General features: G+C 45.9%; 4 protein-coding genes across 8 annotated transcripts; 3 read left to right on the top strand and 1 right to left on the bottom strand.

Moving 5' to 3' along the window:
- The first annotated feature begins 2498 nt into the window (after nucleotides 1–2498).
- LOC119270861 (glutamyl-tRNA reductase 1, chloroplastic-like) lies at nucleotides 2499–6376 on the top strand. Its single transcript, XM_037552911.1, has 3 exons — nucleotides 2499–3110; nucleotides 4567–4808; nucleotides 4933–6376. The coding sequence occupies exons 1-3, from the start codon at nucleotides 2888–2890 to the stop codon at nucleotides 6064–6066; spliced, it is 1599 nt and encodes a 532-aa protein (XP_037408808.1). The 5' UTR covers nucleotides 2499–2887; the 3' UTR covers nucleotides 6067–6376.
- A 1072-nt stretch (nucleotides 6377–7448) lies between these two features.
- LOC119286082 (CLAVATA3/ESR (CLE)-related protein 14) lies at nucleotides 7449–8107 on the top strand. Its single transcript, XM_037565447.1, has one exon. The coding sequence runs from the start codon at nucleotides 7547–7549 to the stop codon at nucleotides 7823–7825; it is 279 nt and encodes a 92-aa protein (XP_037421344.1). The 5' UTR covers nucleotides 7449–7546; the 3' UTR covers nucleotides 7826–8107.
- Nucleotides 8108–12571: 4464 nt separating this feature from the next.
- On the top strand, nucleotides 12572–14242 carry LOC119286012 (cytochrome P450 71A1-like). The gene is made up of 2 exons (XM_037565371.1): nucleotides 12572–13516; nucleotides 13628–14242. Exons 1-2 carry the CDS (start codon nucleotides 12572–12574, stop codon nucleotides 14240–14242), a joined length of 1560 nt encoding a protein of 519 aa, XP_037421268.1.
- Nucleotides 14243–15476: 1234 nt separating this feature from the next.
- On the bottom strand, nucleotides 15477–18835 carry LOC119270830. Of its 5 annotated transcripts, none has more exons than XM_037552890.1 (4): nucleotides 17933–18835; nucleotides 17249–17370; nucleotides 17084–17158; nucleotides 15477–15865 (listed from the first exon to the last, which is right to left on the bottom strand). In XM_037552890.1, exons 2-4 carry the CDS (start codon nucleotides 17305–17307, stop codon nucleotides 15580–15582), a joined length of 420 nt encoding a protein of 139 aa, XP_037408787.1. In that variant the 5' UTR covers nucleotides 17308–17370; nucleotides 17933–18835; the 3' UTR covers nucleotides 15477–15579. The 5 variants fall into 5 exon arrangements, 3 of the variants coding, with proteins under 3 accessions (XP_037408787.1, XP_037408794.1, XP_037408784.1); XM_037552897.1 differs by having other exon boundaries at nucleotides 17249–17350; XM_037552887.1 differs by having other exon boundaries at nucleotides 17249–18060; nucleotides 18209–18835.
- Between the last annotated feature and the right edge of the window lie 3989 nt (nucleotides 18836–22824).

The raw sequence follows: 22824 nt of genomic DNA, 5'->3' as shown, positions 1-22824 counted from the left end.
ATGTACCGAAGTTTGTTCAGAGTCCCGGATGTGATCACGGACCCGACGAGGAGTCTCGAAATGGTCGAGACATAAAGATTGATATATTGGAAGCCTATATTTGGATATCTGAAGTGTTCCGGGTGAAATCGGGATTTTACCGGAGTACCGGGAGGTTACCGGAACCCCCCGGGAGGTATATGGGCCTTAGTGGGCTTTAGTGGAATAGAGGAGAGGTGGCCAGGGCTGGGCCGCGCGCCCCTCCCCCCCATAGTCCGAATAGGACAAGGAGAGGGGGCCGGTGCCCCCCTTCCTTCTCTCTCTCCTCTTCCCCCCTCCCGAATCCTATTCTCCTCCTGGCGCGCCCTCTCCTGGCCGGCCGCACCCCCCCTTGATCCTTTATATACGGGGGCAGGGGCACCCCATAGACACACAAGTTAATCCACGTGATCATATTCTTAGCCGTGTGCGGTGCCCCCTTCCACCATAGTCCTCGATAATATTGTAGCGGTGCTTAGGCGAAGCCCTGCGACGGTAGTACATCAAGATCGTCACCACGCCATCATGCTGACGAAACTCTTCCCCGACACTTTGCTGGATCGGAGTCCGGGGATCGTCATCGAGCTGAACGTGTGCTAGAACTCGGAGGTGCCGTAATTTCGGTGCTTGATCGGTCGGGCCGTGAAGACGTACGACTACATCAACCACGTTGTGCTAACGCTTCCGTTGTCGATCTACAAGGGTACGTAGATCACACTTTCCCCTCTCGTTGCTATGCATCACCATAATCTTGCGTGTGCGTAGGAAAATTTTGAAATTACTACGTTACCCAACAAATGTGTAGTAGTAGAATAACATCTTTTTTAATAGGGAAAAACTAGTTTTATGCAAAAACTAAACTTAGAGCTATCCATCAGCCAAATTGCATGTACAAATAGGTTCATTACACTTATGATGTGAACTGCCAGTACATTCAATGTACTGACCTATATGGATGCAACTTATCACGTTGCAGATATATCCGACGAGGATTAAGGTGCGATAGGTCGATGTTTTACACTCAACCTTGCTCGTTGAGTTGGACTCATTTACTACTTCGCCTCCGCAGTATTTGCTTATTGGCTCTATGCCCTATTTTGTAATAAATGTATTACTCCTGGACTATCGATGTCATAAAGAGATGTGTGTTATTTCTGTTATTTCATCGAGTACTGTATGTGCTAGCAAGTCGATCTAGGTCTAGCACGGTAAGCACAGAGACTTCGACTCTTACCGAGTCGGGTCACTATAGTACCGCCCTTGCCCAAGCTGTTCATCAAAAGGATCGCCGGCCATCGGCTAAGGCGATCGACAACACAACGACGACGACGACAATGAGGATAAAGAAGACTGCAGCCACCCGGGCGCTTCCCCCTCGACATATTGCAGTGTTGGGGAGTACTACGCGGTCTCCTGTAGCCGCACCGCCACCCTTTCACCTCCGGCGCCCCCCCTCGACATATTGCAGTGTTGGGGAGTACTACACGGTCTCCTGTAGCCGCACCGCCATCCTTTCACCTCCGGCGGTCGAAGACAAGGTGGATTCGGCTGACACCACGAGCACACACTTGGGCTTGATGACATTGCGATGCCAATGCCATATACTCAAACGAGAGAATCCGAGGTGGTGAACTAAGGTCGACGAGGTTGAGGAGAGTCAAGTAATCAAGAAGAAGAGTGGGATGGAGAACCACAAGACCGAGGAGGACAAAGCTTTGTGTGGAGCTTGGGTCAACGTCTTTCTTGATGTTACACATTTAAATTGTGTATGTCTGTATTGAAATGTGATCAACTCGTTACGATTGTGCAAGCAATCGTTTTTAAAGATTGGCAAAATAAAGCCTTTAGGTGAGGGGATCTGCTAGACAAGCATCAATGATTTTCTTTTAAAAGAAACGGAATAATAAGAGGATTATTTAAGACTTTTAGGATAGAGGATCTGCCAGAGACGCTTTGATGGACTCCCATTGGCTGCAATTGATGTCGTGACAACAGCATGATCAGTTTCGGTCACCGGGAGCTCTCAATTCACACACCACAAAACGAGCAGGGGTAGACGACACAGCCGCATGCACGTCCATACGGAGGGACCCGACGAGGCGAGGCGCCGAATATGCCGCATGGGATCGTGACCGCCGGGGCTGCGGACGATGGACGGAGTGTGGCCAGCACGTCGACACGCTCGGTCATCACCCCGCAGGTGCGGGCGTGAGGCGGCCATGCGAACCCGTGTGTGTGCCCACCACGACCACCACCCCGTCAGGAATCCGCCGTGTCCCCACTGATGAGAGAACGGAGCCCTCCATCGCCAGCAATCCGCTGGGGCGTCAAAGGATGCGGGCAGCGATAAGGGGAGCGGATAGTGCCGCAGCCAATCAGCGGGCGGAGGCCAGCACACATCCCCTCCCGGATTCCCGTCCACGACGCATGTGGCTTACGGCTTAACCCAACCCAACCTCCACCCACACCGAACCCAAACCCAACACGCGCGCGCATTAGAAAATTCGCCCCGACCCCGAGGCCTCGCCCGGCCCGCTCCGACTGCTCGCGGGCCCCGCACGCCACCTCCCTCCTTAACCTCCGGTGCGGCAGCTGCCAGACCCCTTCTTCCTCGCAGACCCGGCGGCTCATCCTCCCTCGGAGAAGGCGCGCACCGGCCGGTGGTGGAGAGAGGGGGAGGGTGGGAGAAGCGGCCGTATAAGGATCTCTCCGCGCTCTCTCGTCTCTCTCTCTCCGGTTTTACCTATCTGTATATCTTTTTTTTTTGAGGGAAACCTATCTGTATATCTATTTATTTACGTACGTACGGTTCGTGGGCCGGGCTGAGGAGGGGGAAAGCCCGCTGCTGCTCTTGTTGTTGGTCTGCTCGATGATGGCGGGAGCGACGTCAGCCACGGCCGCCGCGGGCGCATTCGCCGCCGCCGCTGCCGGCGCCAAGGCGCGGGGGACCGCCACCGCGTGCCCCTGGGTCGTTGCCGCCGGCGGCCGGAGGCGGTCCGGCGTCGTGCGCTGCGACGCCGGCGGGGATGCCCAGGCGGCGTCCAAGTTGGCCAGCATCACCGCGCTCGAGCAGTTCAAGATCTCCGCCGACCGTGAGTCCCTTCCTCCTCCTCCAATTTTGCCGCCCTTAATGCGCAGTTTTGTTTTGTTGGTGGTGCGCGAATTAGGGGATCTCTGTGTGGTTTTAGCGGAAGTTGGCGCAAGTTTTGGTGCATATGTGCCGATTTGTGGGCAGTACTTGGAGAGTTGGACAAGTGAAAAAGAGAAACGTAGGGGAACTTGCATTGTTCTCCCCCAGTTTTGCTTTGATTGTTGTGAGCACATGCAGTATTTTGGCAGGTTATTGGTCTATCATTACTAATTCATTGTGTTCACAGCCTATCTGTTCAGGATTACATAGTAAGAGTTCCCGCAAAAAAAAGGTTACCATAGTAAGAGACAATTGGACTTAGAGACTGTGTGATATCTTGAGGAAAACCTCGATTAGTTTTCTTTTTCTGCACCGAGTGCCGAAAGGCTCGCAAGTTGTAGAGGTAACTGATCTTGGAGACACGCGTTTCACAGATTAGCAGACCATTAGCACTACGGTATGGTATAGGAGCTTAACTAAATGTGTTAATTAGTGTTGCAGCCTAAATAAAGGAGCCAATCCGGCTAAAATTTAGCACTACGTATGTTCGTCGGTGATGAATAAACCGTTATATTTCTTAGCAGGGCTCGACATGTACAGGTGCTTAACAAAATGTGTTAAGTAGTGCTGCAGCCTAAATAAAGGAGCATACCTGAATAAAATTGCCAAGTACTAAGATCACACAAGATAAGAAGGTAAGAATGGACAGTAGTCGTTGCATGCTTGAGGTATCGGATATTGACCAATTACAGGAAAAAGTGGGTTCATGTTCTCTTTGTTGTTTTGTTCTGTAACCTGAGTTTCCTGCTGCTAAAACTTCAAGATTCGAAATATGTAATTCCTTGATTCAGAATATATATGTGTGACTCCACTAGTGTAAGCACGAAATATACCCCTTATAATTACAACATATCAAGAAACCTTTTATGTAGTGAAAGTAGCTGTGGAAGGAGCGGAACGGCACATCTTTAATCATGATCAGCTCCATCTAGTCGACGTGGCGACCCTCGCTCATGAGGACTTTGCCCTGTGTAGCTTGGCTTTGCTTGACAGTAGTCCGATAGCCTGTAGAAAGTTGCTTGTTTTTTTGGCTTAGGAGGGTGTTTAAGCGGTAGTTTATCCTACTCGAGTGATTTGATTTTTCTGCTTCTTTGTGCTTGCTGTGGCACAAACTTCTTTGTGGAGATTTGTGCCAACGAACTTCTTTTCCACATTTAACAAACTTCTTTCCTCTTTTCCTTCTCCGTGCTTGCTTGCTGTGGCAAGCTGTGTAACGAACTTCTTTTCCTCCTTTAATGAAGGCATCCTTGCTAAGAAAACGTTATGGTGATTTTGCCGTCAATTTTAGTATCGTTCTTTCATTTTTTTAAAGTATGTCTACTTGCAGTATTTGACAATGTTTTAATTTTCACTACCAGGGTACATGAAGGAAAAGAGTAGCATCGCTGTAATAGGCCTCAGTGTACACACAGCACCAGTGGACATGCGTGAAAAACTTGCTGTTGCAGAGGAACTATGGCCCCGTGCTATTTCAGAACTCACCAGCCTGAATCATATTGAAGAGGCTGCTGTTCTTAGTACCTGCAACAGAATGGAAATATATGTGGTGGCTTTATCGTGGAACCGTGGTATTAGAGAAGTAGTGGACTGGATGTCAAAGGTAAGAGTTTAAATGCTCGTTTGCCCTGTCCATACTCTTTTGCCCTGCTTATCCCTTTTTGGTTGCTCAAGTGTGCAGTATTATCAGTGAAGCTCTAACGCCCATGCTATTTTTTTGTGTGCAGAAAAGTGGAATCCCTGCTTCCGAGCTAAGGGAGCATCTCTTTATGTTGCGTGACAGTGATGCTACACGCCATCTGTTTGAGGTATCCGCTGGGCTAGACTCTTTGGTTCTTGGAGAAGGACAAATCCTTGCTCAAGTTAAACAAGTTGTCAGAAATGGGCAAAACAGTGGAGGCTTGGGAAAGAACATTGATAGGATGTTCAAGGATGCAATCACAGCTGGAAAGCGCGTCCGCTGTGAGACCAATATATCAGCTGGTGCTGTGTCTGTCAGTTCGGCTGCAGTTGAACTGGCCATGATGAAGCTTCCAAAGTCTGAATGCTTGTCAGCTAGGATGCTTTTGATTGGTGCTGGCAAAATGGGAAAATTAGTGGTCAAACATTTGATTGCCAAAGGATGCAAGAAGGTTGTTGTGGTGAACCGTTCTGTGGAAAGGGTGGATGCCATTCGCGAAGAGATGAAAGATACTGAGATTGTGTACAGGCCACTTACAGAGATGTATGAAGCAGCTGCTGAAGCTGATGTCGTGTTCACAAGCACCGCATCTGAATCCTTATTATTCACGAAGGAGCATGCAGAGGCGCTTCCTCCTATTTCTCTTGCTGTGGGTGGTGTTCGGCTTTTCGTCGACATATCTGTCCCGAGGAATGTCGGTGCCTGTGTATCTGAGGTGGAGCATGCACGGGTATACAATGTTGATGACTTGAAAGAGGTGGTGGAAGCCAATAAGGAAGACCGTGTCAGGAAAGCAATGGAGGCCCAAACAATCATTACCCAAGAACTGAAACGGTTCGAAGCATGGAGGGATTCGCTGGAGACGGTTCCGACTATCAAAAAGCTGAGGTCGTACGCCGACAGGATCAGGGCATCGGAGCTCGAGAAGTGCCTGCAGAAGATCGGGGAAGACAATCTCAACAAGAAGATGAGAAGGTCCATCGAGGAGCTGAGCACGGGCATAGTGAACAAGCTCCTTCACGGCCCACTGCAGCACCTGAGATGCGACGGCAGCGACAGCCGCACCCTGGACGAAACGCTTGAGAACATGCACGCCCTCAACAGAATGTTCAACCTCGACACGGAGAAGGCGGTCCTTGAGCAGAAGATCAAGGCCAAGGTAGAGAAGACCCAAAGCTGAGACCAGGAGATACTTGTCCGTCTGTATATCTACTTATACTGCTCCCAGAATGTCGCTACATTCCAATCCCAGTATTTTTTTTCTGATCCTCCACTTACTGCTGAGTTCTTCTTGCGCCGTGAATTAGCCATGGCAGCCTCCAAATGTGTTGTAGAGAGGAGCGGCGAAGCATGTTTGCTCCAAAACTGCCTGTGTACATTATTTACCGTGGCTGCTGTGGTTAGAGCCCAATTTTCAAGCTGTACTATAATACTCTATTGGATGAAATAAACAGGAATATATCAGTGTGTTAATCGATGCATTTGTTTTATTCTTGTGTAAGCTTGTGATGCATCTCTATATGTACATTGCATTAGTTCCTGCATTTGAAATGTTGAGCATTAATAAGATTTCCGAACTCTGAAGGTGCTCGGTCTGCTTATAGGGTTCAGTCGACTCCTTTCTTCAGTGTTGTCTGGAGCTTTCATCTGTTCTCTCCCTATGAGGCCAAAGTTGCTGGACACATCAATAACCAGTTCGCCGATTATCTTTCTGTTGGACCAACACATGGCCGCCTAACAATTTTGGCCGTTCTTGGAATTTGGCAAGGTTGTATGGTGGCGAGTTTGCATCTTAGGTCTTGTTCTCTGTGCGGCGACGAAGACATCTTGGTACCTTGTGATGATTGATGAGCGAGGTGCATCTCTTCCCTTGCACGATTGCTGCTGCCTGGTGCTAGCTTTACTAATGCTGATTGAGAGTCTGAGACGGAATCAAGAGTGCAGCGAAGCCAGTTCATCTCTCCTTTCTCCCCTGCGTCACCGTCTCCCTCTCCCTGTCCAGGGCGCAGGAGACGGGAACCGGGCGGCGGCCGAGGCTGCCGGCCACAGTGGTGTGGCGTCAAGTGTGAAGACTGAAGACTCTTAACCTGTCACACATCACGAGCGATTCAGGGAGGAAGATCGGGGTTCGGGTAGTCGGCCGGACTTTATACCGCTGCGGAGTTAGGTAGGGGCTGGGGTTAGAGATTTTCTTCTTCTTTGAAGCTTGTACTAGCATGTTTCATGCCACGGAATTTCCCCGTCCTCGTCATCCTTGTCACCACGATTCAAACTCTGAAGCCTAACCACGTGATCCTTTGACACGATCGATCAGTCGGAATGACATGCTAAACAGAGGCAATGCGTGTCACCTAGCTCAGTGTACACACCAGCTGGCTGCTCCAATATATAAGTACAATTAGATTAGGTCAATCCGTCACGCTACTGGCTGTTAATGACGAGTCCAAGTCGGTGCGCAGCTGGAGTCTCAAGAGTTCCTAGGCCGTAAGAAAGGTAGTTGGCCATCGGTGTCTCGCCGCTATAAAAAGTAGCAAAGCAGCGCATCTGTGTTCAAACCTCTTGAGGTCGTCCCAGTCCTTCAACTCCCCTCCCCACCTTCTCCCTCCGCCTCGCCTTCTCTCGACGGTCGACGCTATAGCTTTTCCCAAAGTGCACGCGCCATGGCGAGATCACGAGACACCAGGCTCAGGCTCAGGCTCACGCTCCTCCTCGTCACCCTTCTTCTGCTAGTAGACATGGCAAGCGTCAGCCATGGCCGACGGACACCGGACGTGGATGCCATGGCCCTCGTCGGCGGCGGTCCACCACCGGCGAAGGCCTACTCCTCCGAGCAGTCGTCTTCGTCGACTTCAAGGGAGCATACGGCTCGTGTTTATCGGCGCATGCACAGGGTGTCCAAGAGGTTGGTGCCCCAGGGGCCGAACCCACTGCACAACTGAGACTTTCTTCTACCCTGCAAGAGGAAAACTAGATATGCAGTTTGTGCTTTCAGTCACCTTCATCGAGTGATGTGAATTATATATAGAACACCTAGGAGTATAGAAGTACCGTATGTAATATCTGGCACTTCAACATGTAAAATGGGGCACCCTGACTCTCCGGGTGTCCATGGTAAAAAATGCACTGAAATGTATGCAGATGTGTAATGTGTTTATTAGAGTGATGCATGGTGCTAGTCAAAGTCTTCAGCGTGTACAGCTGGGCTCTTGTCCATTTGCAGACTAGAATATGATCAGACTCGTGATGTGTATGATAAGAATAGTGCAATGATGATCGATGAGTTAGGCAGTACAATCCAAGCAGGTACATGGATGGACTTCAAAATTGTGGATCCCAAAGGCCACATGACAACAGCAAGCAGTTTAAATATCCCGTTCTTCATACATCGTCCAAATGCATATGATTGTTTATTCTGTTAGGTGGTAGCTGATGGATTAAAGAGACTAAACGAAAACAAAGATAATTTTTCAGCCCCTCCTAGTCAACCAGAGAGATCACAAGCATATTAAGGTGCCGTGATGCTGAGTGGGATAGCTCTATCAATTTCAGGACACAGAACTGATGGAAAGATTGCCATGTCATTCAAGTACATGATGTTGGATTGTGGATAATATTTCCAGCATATGACAATCGAATCAGAGAATCACCTGTGTGGTAGGACCTTCAGAATCACAAGCTCCATGAAAGTGTGAAGTGCAAATAACATTACATGAGGCCTGGGCAAGCGATACTTCAAGTAGACTGCTGGTAAAGAAAATTGAACTGCGAAAACTAAAGGTAAACATCAAAGGACAAACACTGCTTAGTTGCAGTATAATTTGGTAATCATACCATACCTAGAGTTGTTGCCTTGCGACCATTATTCAGCTAGAAAGGAGGTTAGGTGCTGTAAATCTGAAACGTTGATTAGGAGCACACATCCTTAAATAACACTTTTGCTTTGGTACATCCCCTAAACATAATCTACGGAGGAGATCTCTACATACCCTTTCATAATAAAGGGTAAAATGGTCTTTTTAGAAAATATATTACCCGTGCTCGTGAATTTGAAAATGAGGAAAATGAATTAATTAAAAAAGAGAAAAAAAACACTTAGGCCTTAGCCCAACTAGGCGACGACATTGGTCCCGTCGGGCACCCGTTGGGCCAGCCCAAGCGCTCGCGAATTTGAAACAAGTTCATCAATTTTGAAAAAGTGTTCACGGATTTGATTTTTTGCATGTTTTTTAAAAGTTCACTAAAAAAGTTGCAAAAAAGTGTTTTGGTCATCTCAGCCCCAGCTGGGTTTTGGAATTTTTTTTATCGATTTTAAACAAAAGTTCATCGAATTTGAAAAAAAATCACGGATTAAAAGAAAAGTTAACGGATTTGAGACAAAATTAATGTGCTTTTTAGAGAAATGACGAAATTAGGAAAAAAAGTTCACGGATTTTAGAAAAAAATGGATTTAGAAAAGTTCACGAATTTGAAGAAAAGTTCATGGAATTTAGAAAAAAAATGGATTTAGAAAAGTTAACGAATTTGAAGAAAAGTTCACGGATTTGGTTTTTCGTGAATTTATTCACAATATTTAAAAATCATGAATTTTAAAAAATAAAAATAGGATGAAAAAAGAAATACAAAAAGAAGAAACTGAAGAAAAACTGACTGAAAAAACTAAAACCAAAATAGGAAAACCACTGGTTTGTTTTTATAAGGGAAATGTCATACCTATAGTTGTGCATAATTTTTGAATTTTGACAGAAGACAAAAAATGTCTGTTTGAACACCCACCAATGAACGGCATATACGTACCGCGAACAACCCATCATACATACGAAAGTGTGTATGATTTGTGAAAGGTCTATATTGCCCTTTATACGAGGTAGTACTGTATTACCTAGATGCATCATGCATGGGGACAAAATGGAAACGAAGGACCTCCATATACCCGATGTTCGTGTATAGTCATCTTACCCTTTTTTTGCCGGTTGTGGCAACTTTTGTATGAGATTCGTTGTTTTGTTTGAGACCTTATTTTGAACCTGAACCTTTATTAATAATATGGCTGTGTGCATCAGGAGATGTAGAGGTTGGGGGTATTTCTCCTTTTCAAAAAAAGGGGATGCCGCTCTAGAGACTGGTTTTGATGGACAATTTCGTGTTGTCCGTGGAATGACAAGGGAGGGGATTTGTTGCATGTCACTTGAGATGCCCTAAGCAGAACATAACTGCCTAAGCCTAGTTTCACACAACGCCAATCCAAGGGTCGGGTGTCAATATTGGAAAGCCATAGGCAGAGTGGGGGATGAATTTATTGAACATGTTAAATTTATGGTTGGCAGTGGAGTCACATACTATCATAGTTAAGATTCTAGTCGGATTTGTGGCACGAGGAGAATCCCCTTAAGCTTTTCTTCATGGTCCTTTTCTTCTACTGGTCCAGTTCAGAGATCTCCATTATGAAGCTCTATACTAATAACTGGTCTTTGACTATCATCTGTGGTTGTCCCTCTAGAGTTGGTTAATTGGCAAGAGCTTCTTGCTCTTTTCTCTACGCTGTCGTCGACAAATGACCATATGTTCTGGCCCCACTCTGCTTTTAGAAAGTTTTCGGTCAAATCTCTGTATTCCATTCCAGACTTGTGCATGGGCGTCGTTTGAACAAGTTTGTGGGTATGTATTCCTCTCACAATTAAGGTTTTCATCTGGCAGGTCATTCGTTAGCATCTTCCAGTGAATGATCATAACTTTAAGCATAATAATGGCACGATTAATACGACATGTTCTATGTGGAAAGAACAAAGATACACGACATATCTTTTTCTTCTAAAATACGCACAAGCATGCGTGTCATATAATAAAAAAAGGGGGCAAGATGCCCAACCAGTTCTACATAACTAGGCCCAAGGCGCTGGCTGACAGAGTTACAGAAACCACTCCCTAAAACCCCGTGTACTCAATCTCTGGAGGGAACTTTGCAAATCTCTGCGAAAAAGATTCTCCGATTACCAGGCCTTCCCCTCCTCCAGGATGCGACGGATGATAAGTAAAACCAAGGGTGAAACACATCTTATTTAACTGTGTTTTGGCTATGCTTTTCTTGAGTTGTGTTTGGTTTTGTTACAAATCTTTTCGACTAGTTTCTCCGTACTTTCTGCATTGCTTTCGCTGCTCAGTGCTGGTCTCTGCGGACGACCCACAACAAGTTTATTATTGAACATTTTTTTCTTAATTGTTCTTTCAGGCCGAAGGTGTTGATGTGCTGATTAACAAGATTAGCGCCGCCACCTCCAGCTTGTTCTCTCCACCCATGTCTTAGTCTTAGTCCTTGCCCTTTGTTGTCTTAGTGTTTACCTGTTGCTCTTCCTATGGGCGGGCCTTCTGGGCCTAGTTTGAGTCATTTTGCTCTTGACTGGTGATTGTTTGAGCTATTTTGTAGTACCTCCTCTAGATGCTTCCGTTCGAGCATCAACTAATTCCAGATGAAGAGAGTATTAACTAGCGTACTTAGTTGTTATTTGACATTGCCAGTTATGGCTTTATTTATAAAGTTTGGCATGGTGGCTTGCCTCTAAAATATTTCATGCAACATTGTTGTTCGAATACACTGTTGTTCAATCAGGCTCATGCTAAGCAAAAGGAGTAAAAAATTATTGATCTAGTACGCCGTAGGTCGAGTGTAGTTATCATCGCTCACATCAGCGGCTTATGGATCAGCGCCCCGCAACTAGATCATACACACACTTTTACATCTTGGTGGCACAAAGTACGCAAGGTCATTCCGACTAGGCATAGGCGCGGCTTCGATTCATTCATCATACTTGCTGCTTGGTCGCTATGGAAACAAAGGAATGCTAGGGTGTTTGGACGCACGGAACAACAAAAGAATACTCAACAACTCACTTCTCAGATCATGAAAGAGTTGCGAGAGTGGCACACCGCATGAGTTGGACGTTTACATCATTTTATGAGAGATTAGTTTAGTGCGTGTGTTGGTGCTGGAGTGGCTAACGGGATGTTCGCATCCTTGTTCACCTCCTTATAAATATTTTATTCTCTTCTATAAAAATATGGTACGCCATTGACGTACTCTTGAAAAAAAAAACATCAACGGCTTATGCGATGCTATATTAACTATCTTGACCTCCTAGAAAATTCAGGAGCTTTTTGTCGCTCCACACTTTTTTTTTGTCGCTCCACACTTGCTGGTGAGGCAATTATCCAAGTGCCCTGGACTGCAGTTGATGGCGCGCATAGCCGTCCGTTCTGAAACTTAAGGCCCCGCTTGGATCGTCGGTTTGCTCCTAAATACACTTGTAACCAAAACAGACCTCGAGCCGTCGTTTTCAATCTAGGCGGAAATAACACTGCGACCGGTAAAATACACTTGTAGATTAAATCCGGGTGTATAAGTTTACACCGAATCCAAGCGGGGCCTAAGGGTTCTGATCAAATAGGCAGCGACCCCCACAGGCAAGTGTTCTGATCAAATGTGTACGTGTCAAGCGATGAGTTGGGCCACGGCCGGCGTCTTGTCGCCATGCAAACATGGAATCCTCGGATGAGACGACGAGAGCATCGCTGCATTCCTTCCCGCGCGTCGTCTTCCAGTTCGCCGCTTGTTTAAATCTTCTCGCGGAGCCACCATTTGCTTCACACTCACTCACTGGTGTCGAAAGGTGGCGATCGTCAAGCCAGCATCCATGGCGGTGTCGCTTGCCGCGGTCCTCATACTCATCCCCACCTTGGTCGTATCTCTCCTATACCTCCTCTCTGGCAAGAAGCCCAGCAACAATGGGAAGCGCAGATTGCCGCCGTCGCCGCCAGGCCTCCCGTTCCTCGGCCACCTCCACTTCCTCGGCTCCTTGCCGCACCGGGGCCTCGGGTCCCTGGCCGCGAAGCACGGACCGGTTCTGCTGATCCGGCTCGGCCGCGTGCCCACCGTGCTCGTCTCCTCCGCCGTCGCCGCCGAGGAGGTGATGAAATCCCGCGACCTCGCCTTCGCGAGCCGCCCCAGGGTTGTCATGGCCGAGCGGCTCCTCTATGGGCGCGACGTCGCGTTCGCGCCCTACGGTGACTACTGGCGGCAGACACGCCGCATCTGCGCGGTCCACCTCCTCAGCCCGCGCCGCATCCTGTCCTTCCGCCGGGTCCGGGAGGAGGAGGCCGCCGCGCTGGTCGAGCGTGTCCGTACCGGCGCCGGCGCTGGCGCTGTCGTTGACCTGAGCGAGCTCCTCATCGCCTATGCCAACTACGTCGTCTCCCGCGCCGCGTTCGGCGACGATAGCGCGCGGGGGCTGTACGAAGGCGACGACAGAGGACGCGAGCTGAGGAAGGTGTTCGCCGAATTCGACGTGCTGCTCGGGACGACGCCGTTGGGGGAGCTCCTGCCGGGGATGGGCTGGGTGGACTCTGTGCGGGGATTGGAAGGGAAGGCGAGGCGGACGTTCGAGGCCCTGGACGGGATGGTCGAGAAGGTCATTGAGGACCACCGCAGACGGCGGCGTCAAGCAGGCGGGCGGCAGATGCGAGACGACGCCGACGGCAATGATCACCGCGACTTCGTGGACGTGCTGCTCGATGTAAACGAGACAGACAAGGACGCCGGCGTTCGTCTCGGAACTGTCGAAATTAAGGCCATTATCTTGGTACGTAGACGTTCTGCTCGTATCGCACGAATTGATATAGTACTATATCGTGGGCGTGCGCGTGATATAGTTTGTTGATCGGCGCTGCTAAAAATCAGTCGACTCGAGCAGGACATGTTCGCGGGCGGCACCTCCACCACGACCACGGCGATGGAATGGACCATGGCGGAGCTCATCACCCACCCGCGCGCGATGCGCAAGCTCCAGGACGAGATCCGAGCGGCCGTGGGCGGCGCCGACCACGTCACCGAGGACCACGTCGACAAGGTAGGCTACCTGAAGGCCGTGGTCAAGGAGACTCTCCGGCTGCACCCGCCGGTCCCGCTCCTCGTGCCCCGGGAGCCACCCGCGGACGCCGAGATACTCGGCCACCACGTCCCGGCGCGGACGCAGGTCGTGATCAACTCGTGGGCCATCGGCCGGGACCCGGCGACGTGGGAGCGCCCCGATGAGTTCTGGCCGGAGAGGTTCTTGGACAGCAGCGTGGACTTCAGGGGCCAGGACTTCGAGCTGGTGCCGTTCGGTGCCGGGAGGAGAGGGTGCCCGGGGATCGGGTTCGCCATGGCGACTCTCGAAATGGCGATCGCGAGCTTGCTGCATCGCTTTGATTGGGAGCCCGCCGGCGGGAACATGCCAGGGACGCTGCTGGACATGAGCGAGGTGAACGGCATCGCTGTGCGGATCAAGGGCGGCCTGCCGCTTGTCGCCAAAGCGTGGTTTCCATAGACATGAAGAGCGTCCCAAAATAAATGTTGACCTTCATATATGGCTCACGGATCACAATTATTTAAAAGCAAAACTGCCCTACCTACATAGTTGCTGCTAGAATTATATTTCTTCATATAACATCCATGAGAAGAGAAGATGCAAACATTGACATGACGCCTTCACCTGACCTGGCTCGCTCGCTCCCTAGTTTCGCTACTACTCTTTGGCGCATTCTCACAAGGTTGAGTACATGATTTATTTTGAACTAGCTACATTTTGACTCTTAAAAGTACTAGCATGTTCATGTTTCTTAATTAGATCTACATTAGCCATTGTATCTTCGGGCGTGGAGTATTTGCTAGCTCAAACGCTCCCTCATGAACAGTAAAAATAAAAATCAACCAATTCTGAATTTTATTTATGGTAAAATTTGACAAATGTTTTATATACTTGCAAAATTTCAGCACGAAATGACGTTCGTGGAAGTCGTGGCAAAAGGAAAAACATCGATGCTCCAAAAATGTTGGTTTTGAAAATATTTTTGGATTGTTGATTTTTTCGCCATGACTTCCACAAATGTCATTTCATACTAAATTTTGGTATGCATGCAAAAAAGTTGTCAACGTTTGCCATAAAAAAATCGTAATTTTGTTTTTTTACTATTTTTTTGATTTTTACTGTTCATGAGGGAACATTTGAGCTTCGGAGCTGAATAGGGCTTTCGCTATATATATTAACTAGCAAAAGAGCCCGTGCGTTGCAACGGGAGAACAAAAAATCATAATCTCCAATGACCTTAACATTTTGCTATATCACCGATAACATTTTGTCGAACATTTTGTTCTTAATCCTAAAACTGCTTGATCATGAACAGCCGCTTCAAGCCGTGCTTTCGCTACTCTTTTTATTTCCTTATTATGCAATGTGACCACCAACGCAAAACCGGTGCAGCCGCCTCTCTTATATACGATAGGTACTTGAAGTGCACCATGACGCGCCCCATGGGTAGCATCAATTGTCTAACCGTGGACATGTTAGAGTCTGCGACGCCTCGGTGGTTTACATATCTGCATAATTTGATCCATGTCTAGTGGTATATTTATTTCTCAATCTGTCATTTTTTCCATCTGCTCCTCAGTGAAATCACTGGTAATGGTGATTATCCTGTATTGTGCAATGGTAAGTTAAATTGGTAGCAACATTCAGTTTTTCTTGCACTGCGAGTACGATTGAACTCATTGTAACATAGTAGTAACAATAGAAAAGCTTGAAAAAAACTGATAAGAATATGTCAATATTACACAATCAGTGTAAAAGTCAACCTGCTCAATTTTATTAGATACAAATTTATACATTCACAAAATAATATTTTGGAAGTCTTGCTTTAAAAAACGAAGCCGGCACCTAGTTGTTGATAAACGGGTGACCTTTGTCCACCACATACTCTTATCTTCTCCTTTTTTTAGTTTCCAAACCAATGCATATGCTCCCAATCTTTTCCCATTCGGTTTGCTTTCTTGCTTATCCATCCAATCTAGCACCGAAGCAGTACCTTCATCCGAAGGCAGCCAAGAGCAGCAGGAGCAGTTAGATGAATCAGCGGCAAGTTCAGAGAGCTTTTTTGGTTGCAGAGTTGCGGAGCTTCAGAAAATTCACAAGAACGTCAAAGAGCAGATAAATATTCGTACAAATTTCTTCCATCGTTAACTTGGAGAAAAAATAGCACCAAAATATGTTCCATCGTTAAATAATATTCAAGCATGGTCGGCCAAGTGCAAGAATAGAAAGTATACATCTGAACCTAAAAAGGATGTCTGACCATCTTAAATAATCAAGAGTTGTACTGCTTCTAGATAAAAAAATATTGTACATTTGTTTTTGGTGCAAGTCACATGTTTGTATTTAACTGAATACTTAGCTAAATATGCACAGAAAATATGGTCCACCATGAAGAACCATTTTACATAGGTGATGAAGTGCACAATATAATTGTTGGTCACCTTCCTAGCCTACTTTGAGCATGCTCGGACCTGCATAACCATTTGACACCAAAAGGTTCTATGTTTCTAAAAAAAGGTTATATGTTTACTAATCCATCTATGAACTCTGGATATAAACAAACTGGGTCTATGAACCAATTAGATACAGAAAAAATGGCTTTGTTCCGGTAGGACAGGTGATGGAAGGCAAGGATGGACATTCTTTAGTGTAGACTACAGGCAGAAGAAAATCATATATCAGGTCCATTTCTATTTCTGAGTTGATTTTTACTTCTGAACAGAAACAAAAGGAATACAATTTTGTATCACTTCTAAATATGGACTGAAAAGGCATGTACGCATTGATATTCTGATTCTTGCAGCATGGTGCATCATGTTTTTCAAAGTTGCTGGCATGCTAGACATGCTATTACAAACCCACAGAATATCAGAGATGCAATGTTGATTCTTGATGAAGTAAGTTGGCTCTTAGTATTTTTCTCGTAAGATTTTTTTGGTAAAATCAGTGGATCAACAAATACACATATTACAAAAGACGTGATAGATAACCAAAGGTATATATCTCTATACATATGCACAAAAGGGGGAGGAGTGGTTGGTCTATGATCTGAAATGACATCACGTACTCATAAAGCCAACTGGTACGAAGACCAACTTGCTGTTGCTACTTAGTGTTATTAGAGACCTTTGGCTATTTCAAAATACAATGGAACAGAATCCATGCTGAAACTCCAGGCTGTCCAACCGAATATAGAAGAAAAAATAGAGTCCTACCTGATATTCTGACTGTCACATGCAAGCAGTAAAAACAACTCATATAACTAAAAAGTGGTGGCCAACCAAGTGAACAAGAACAAACCTGTATTTTTCATGACCACTTATTCCCGAGCACAACAAAGGCAATGTCATATCCCTTGCAACCTTGGAGACATACCTGAAACAAAGCCATACTTCAGAAGATCCTGGAGAGCAATGAACATGGCTGGAATTACACTAACCTCTTCTGCTCAACCTTGTACCTCACCTGGAGTGTAGAGCCAAAGAGCCCTTCCAAGTCTGATCCAACACCTCATACTGATCCATTCCGTCTCACGTTAGTATGATACAACCCAAAATATTTGCTTCCCTACAAAGAAAAGGATGGTTCTGTAGGGGATTGTAAGAACTCCCAAGGAAATTGCTTGGTACAAACATGTCTCGTCCATCCCCTTGCAAACAGTTCTCCTAATAGTCATACTGTCCATTTTGTAGGGGATTGTAAGAAATTTCCAAGGAAGTTGTTTGGTACAAACCTGTCTCGTCCATCCCCTTGCAAACAGTTCTCCTAATAGTCATACTGTCTATTTTGTAGGGGATTGTAAGAAATTTCCGAGGAAATTGTTTGGTACAAACCTGTCTCGTCCATCCCCGGATTCTCAAATCAAATTGCACTTTTATGAAATGGAGAGTATACTATTAGGAGAATAATAATAATGATTTAGAAAGTAACTATGGAGAAAAACAATCATGTCTAAACAATATTTGTTCCACCAGATCCATAAACTCCAAGAGATTTCACTAAAATACACAGTTCAGAAATGTGGTAGTACTTGGTTTCATGCTAAGAACTTTCTGGCACATGGGTTTTTAATGGAAGCTGCGAGGAGGCTTGCTGCTTTGTTTTTCTACAAATAGAAAACAAAATATTCACAGGACAGAAGAAGAGAACCTTGATTCCCTCTTCATCAGATTGTATACAGTGTGAAGAGGCATGAATCATATCACTCCTTTCCAGCTTTAAATGGCTTGCTGACATCTTGATGGCAACCTCGCGTCCGGCGTAGCAGGCCGAACTACCTACATCATTGCAGGCTCTCTTTATGCGCGTGCAACAGCTCACTGAAGTTCCTTGGTTTGCTCAGCCAAACACAGCCACAATGGCATGGACGAGCATAGCACCAATGAGTCCCTGTCATTCGTGACACATGCAGGTCAAAAGACTTACTGCTTCGTCGTGGAAACCTCCATCGAAGTCTATGGTCGCCCAAGTGATGCCATCCTTGATGGGAATTCCGTCAAACACCCTGTGGGCGACCACCGTAGCTCGTCTAGGAGAGCAGCAGCCCATTGGCTAGCAGTAGGGGAGGGCAAGATGTGGCGCATCCAGCGGTGATGTCGGTGACCTCGTGGTGTCGATAGAAGCCCTGGGGACGGAGATGTAGACGTCCTCGCCGGGATCGACGTGGAGCACGTCCACAAGGCGAAGAACGTCGCCGGCGCCCGCACATAGGACGCTGCTGGGCCCGTCCACAATTCATCGTAGCTATCCTGCTTGTTGTCGGTGAGGTCGTCCACGGGATCAAGAACACATGGCTGGCGACGGCGGTTGGATCGACCCAGCTCGGGCCGACCCGCCTCGAACGCCACCACCACGGGGCGCATCGACCTTGAGCGAGCTCCGCGCCGCACTTGCGTGTTACCACGATCTCAGCAAATCAGGTGGCTCGCGCGAGGAGGAGGTTCTTATAGGAGGAGGGCGGAGGAGTTGCCATCGCCGAAGAGGATTCCTCGAGACCGGAGGACGAATTGAAGAAGAGTCCTTTTTTGAAGGAAGGTGGAGAAGAGTCCTGGATCAGACTTTTTCTCCTCAGCTGCGGTTGGGTTGTTCGGCCCATATATAAGAGACTAATAGCCACTTTAAAAAAGTAGTGCGGGTTCAATATCAAAAACTACGGGGTGTCTTTTGCAAAAACGCTGCGATGGTGAACCTGGAGACCCAATCCGTGCTTTATTATTAGGGAGAGATAACCAAATAAGTAATTCCTCACCCGAATCGATCGACCTAGCCAGAAGTTCTCGCACCCCCACCGTTCACTTTTTTTTACGGGATCCACCGCTCACCCCTTCGCACTCGTAAACTTTTCTCCGCCTCGATGTAATTTCTGGTTTAGCATGTGCGCGGATGGTTATTATTTTTAGTCGTGGGTTTAAGAGCTGGAACCCGGCCTCTGAAAGGGTCCATGGAGGGCGGAAGCGGTGGCAGATCTCGGCGGTGAGCGGCTGGAAGTTCTGGGTGGCTCGCAGCGCAGAGGCGAGCGGATGGTAGCGTCGCGTAGCCTCTGGGCTTTGTGCGGTGTGGTGAGGACGAGCCCTTGTGTCCGTGCGGCGGGCGACCTCGTGCCCTCGTCGGCCGACAGCATCCAGCGATGGTATGCTCGCCCCCTCCTCCATGTAGTCCAGCCATGAGGAACGACTCCCCGTCTCCACCTGCTCCACAAGGCCACAAGTATACGACTATCCTCCTAACCTTGTTTAATCATCAAACGTAGAAGCCACACGGTCACACGGGTACGAAAAAAAATCTCACAAGGGATCTTTCCATTCCAGATTAGCAATATTTGAGGACGTCTTTGATTATGTTTTCCTCTTTATTCTCGGAACCGCTTTTTGCTCAATTTGCTAGCTGATCTCCGCCATATACTCTGTTTTTGTTAGAAAGTTTGATGAGCAGATCCATGGTTAATTAATCTCAAGTAGGCTTATTCACCGCATTTACTTTTATTTGGTTTGAGCTAATCAGGCCTCTACCTAACCTTCTGTTGGCATCTTGAATTTTTTTATGCACACCCTCAACAATTTATGACATGCCAATGTCGAGTTAGCTCCAACAGTCCCCTCACAGATTGTTGGATAAACTAGCAATTGTATGAAACAAATTAAAAACAACAGAAAAATCAGTGCACTTCTTTTCGGTCAATCAATAGTAGCTGGTAATAGCTGAATCTGAGAACATGGGGGTAAGTCTGTCAGGTAGTGTTCTTAATTAACCTACTTTTCCCTTTTGTCATGTCACTAGACATTGTTTACAACAAGCTAGCTATCTATATAAGAAAATCCGGCTACATATTTGTATAATAAAATTTAGCAGGTCTGCATAAATCTTTTAACAATACTAAGAGATGGTAGACATTTCACATGTTTTGAGGCTGGCCATTGATTTGGACTTGCTGAAGTCTCCCCCTGATACTGTCAGCGTACTGCAGAACTTCGAGGGTGTGTAGGGATAGGGACTGCCCTTTGGTAATTAATACTCCCTCCGTAACATAATATAAGACATTTTTGACACATGATACGGAGGGAGTAATATGTAAGGTATAACAATAGAGTCGTCAAATCCTTTCTATGGATCGCAATAGGTTCCACCCTTTCATAGGTAGAAAATTTTCTTGGAAAGATCACCATACTTAATTCATGTACAAATTAATACCTCTGTTCCAAAAGAAGTGTCTCAACTTTAGTATAACTTTAGTAAAAAGTTGAGACACTCATTTTGGACTGAGGGATGAAGTTATGATTTTTGTGGTCCCTTTGCCCTATCACCTTAGTTGGTGAGAAAAAGCAAGCAGGATATATTGACTGTAAAAGCAAGCTTGAAGCTGGATACTACCATCACCATTTTAGTATTGGAAATAGTATGATGAGAATTTCTGAATTCCGCTTGCGTATATAACAAGTTCTGTAGTATTTGTGATGTCGATCATCTCTTCTGTATAATTAGTCACGGTATTTGGTTTATGATGCACTGAAATGGAAGTTGGGCTTACGAGATCTACTCTATGTGTTCGAAAACTCATATGTAGTCAACTTATTGAACATGGTATTAAGAAATAGAAGCAACCATAGATAAAACACAAAGCATGTAGCATGGTTAGAGTGTTTTTTTTGGTAATGCAGCATGTTTGGAGTTGATACTGCTAGTTATAGTACCATTGGAAAAGTTGCACCTCTCATCCTATCGTATTTTGTAATTTGCTCTTTTAAAATTATCTGGATCGTCAGAGAATGTTCCATTATATATCATCTGATTAGGTTGCACTATATGAGATATTATTGTGCTAGATCATTAAAATTTTATGTTTTGTCTCTCACACTAAATTTATCTTAAATGAGTGTTTTGTTTCTTGTAACCAAAGATCCATAATAGATGATTGATAGTGATAAAGCTAGGGCTGATTCAAATAAGAAAAGTACAAAGACACAAGGCTGTTTTGCTGTTGGTCCTGCAATTACTATTGTTTGCATGTTTAAGAGATCCAAAATGACACCTGCTATGAATCTATGGAATACTAGGACATGTCAGCTTTTGAGGTGCTCTGATCTAAACTTTAATTAGCTGCAATATTTGATTCTTGCAATTTGCGATATATAACTTTATCTTCCATATATGAATGCAACCAACTATTATATATTGAACTGAATGCATACTTAAAAACATATTTATTTGTCTGTGGTGCCTTAAATATACATTCCATACATGTTTTGTCTCCTTTTGAAAATGATTAAACTGTCGCAACTTTTTAGAGCAATCTCTGGGCTCCCCTTTACTTTCAAAATATTGTAAAATATATGTGATTTTTAGTCTCTTTTACAGTACCTTCTATTGTGACCCTTTGTATTTATCGAAGTAAATAATTTATCCTCTCTCTCTCTCTCTGCCTTTTCTTTTTTGCTTTTCAGAGTGATGAACATTACGGAACTACTTCCAGTATGGTCAACAATATGCATATACGAGGGAGTCCAGGTTCTACAAGAGATACAATGCTCTTCATTCAAATTGATGGAGAACAACAGCACAAAAGCATCTCACCCTTCCAGGCGGAAGCGCGCTAGCTCTTCAGGTAGCCGCTCGAATCGCCACCACCATTACAAGTGGCCAGATCATTCTTCCTGACATATAACCAGACTCTAGCACAGGCAATAGCTTCCAATGATCTTCGCCATATTCCTGGACAATGGGAAATAAGGAGTCATTTTTAAGATTTCCTTTCTGCGACGAGCCATACTCAAACATAGGTTATTTACATTCCTAGAAAGTTCAATGTCAAGGAACATAATTGCCCAAGACAGCCTCATCTCTCAGATTCTAATGATAGCTCAAAGTTGGCTCGTTGTAATGTAGCTCACTCAAGTGCTTAGTGCCCTATGCTTTTATGGATATACTGCAGTCTGACCCAAGGCAGCTTCTTGCCTTTCCGTGGTGGCCACGCTGCAACTGAGTAGTGTTTTAAGGAGAAGTGTTCTTTTACAGGGACAAAGAGAAGTGTTTTAAATAGTCCTAGAGATCACTTGATGCTTGAAGTTCTTGTTCTCCTTGGGCTGAGCAGGAATCTGACCTGGTGCTGGAGCATCATCTCATTTAAGAGCAGCACGATGAGGATCCCTACTAGACAGGATGAACAAGAAAAGTAGCAGTACTAAGCAAGAAACGGAGTCATGGTTAGCTACAGTCAGGAGAGAGAAAATCTTGACTTCTGAACAAAAGATAAACGTAGGGCCACTGATTGTTTCAGCCCGTTTCATCGATCTATTAAAATATTTTTACTTACATTTTGCTAATATATAAAAAATTGTTAATGCCAGAATGCAGCCTTATCTCAATAGAAAAAAAAGAAACACATCCGCCATTTGTTGCCATAATTTTAAGTTGCAATCACCTTGTTTCTTACGGTGGTGGTTTCGGTGTGCCTACCTTGCTTCCATGACGTAACTTTACAAGGCATAAGTGTGGTAATCTTGCGTTGCTAGACTGTCTTACAGAACACTTCTACTCTGATGTAACCT

The sequence above is a fragment of the Triticum dicoccoides genome, chromosome 1A, assembly GCF_002162155.2.
Source record: "Triticum dicoccoides isolate Atlit2015 ecotype Zavitan chromosome 1A, WEW_v2.0, whole genome shotgun sequence".
Classification (NCBI taxonomy): domain Eukaryota; kingdom Viridiplantae; phylum Streptophyta; class Magnoliopsida; order Poales; family Poaceae; genus Triticum; species Triticum dicoccoides.
The sequence above is the reverse complement of the archived record's forward strand: the minus strand, read 5'-3'. Positions and strand labels throughout refer to the sequence as shown.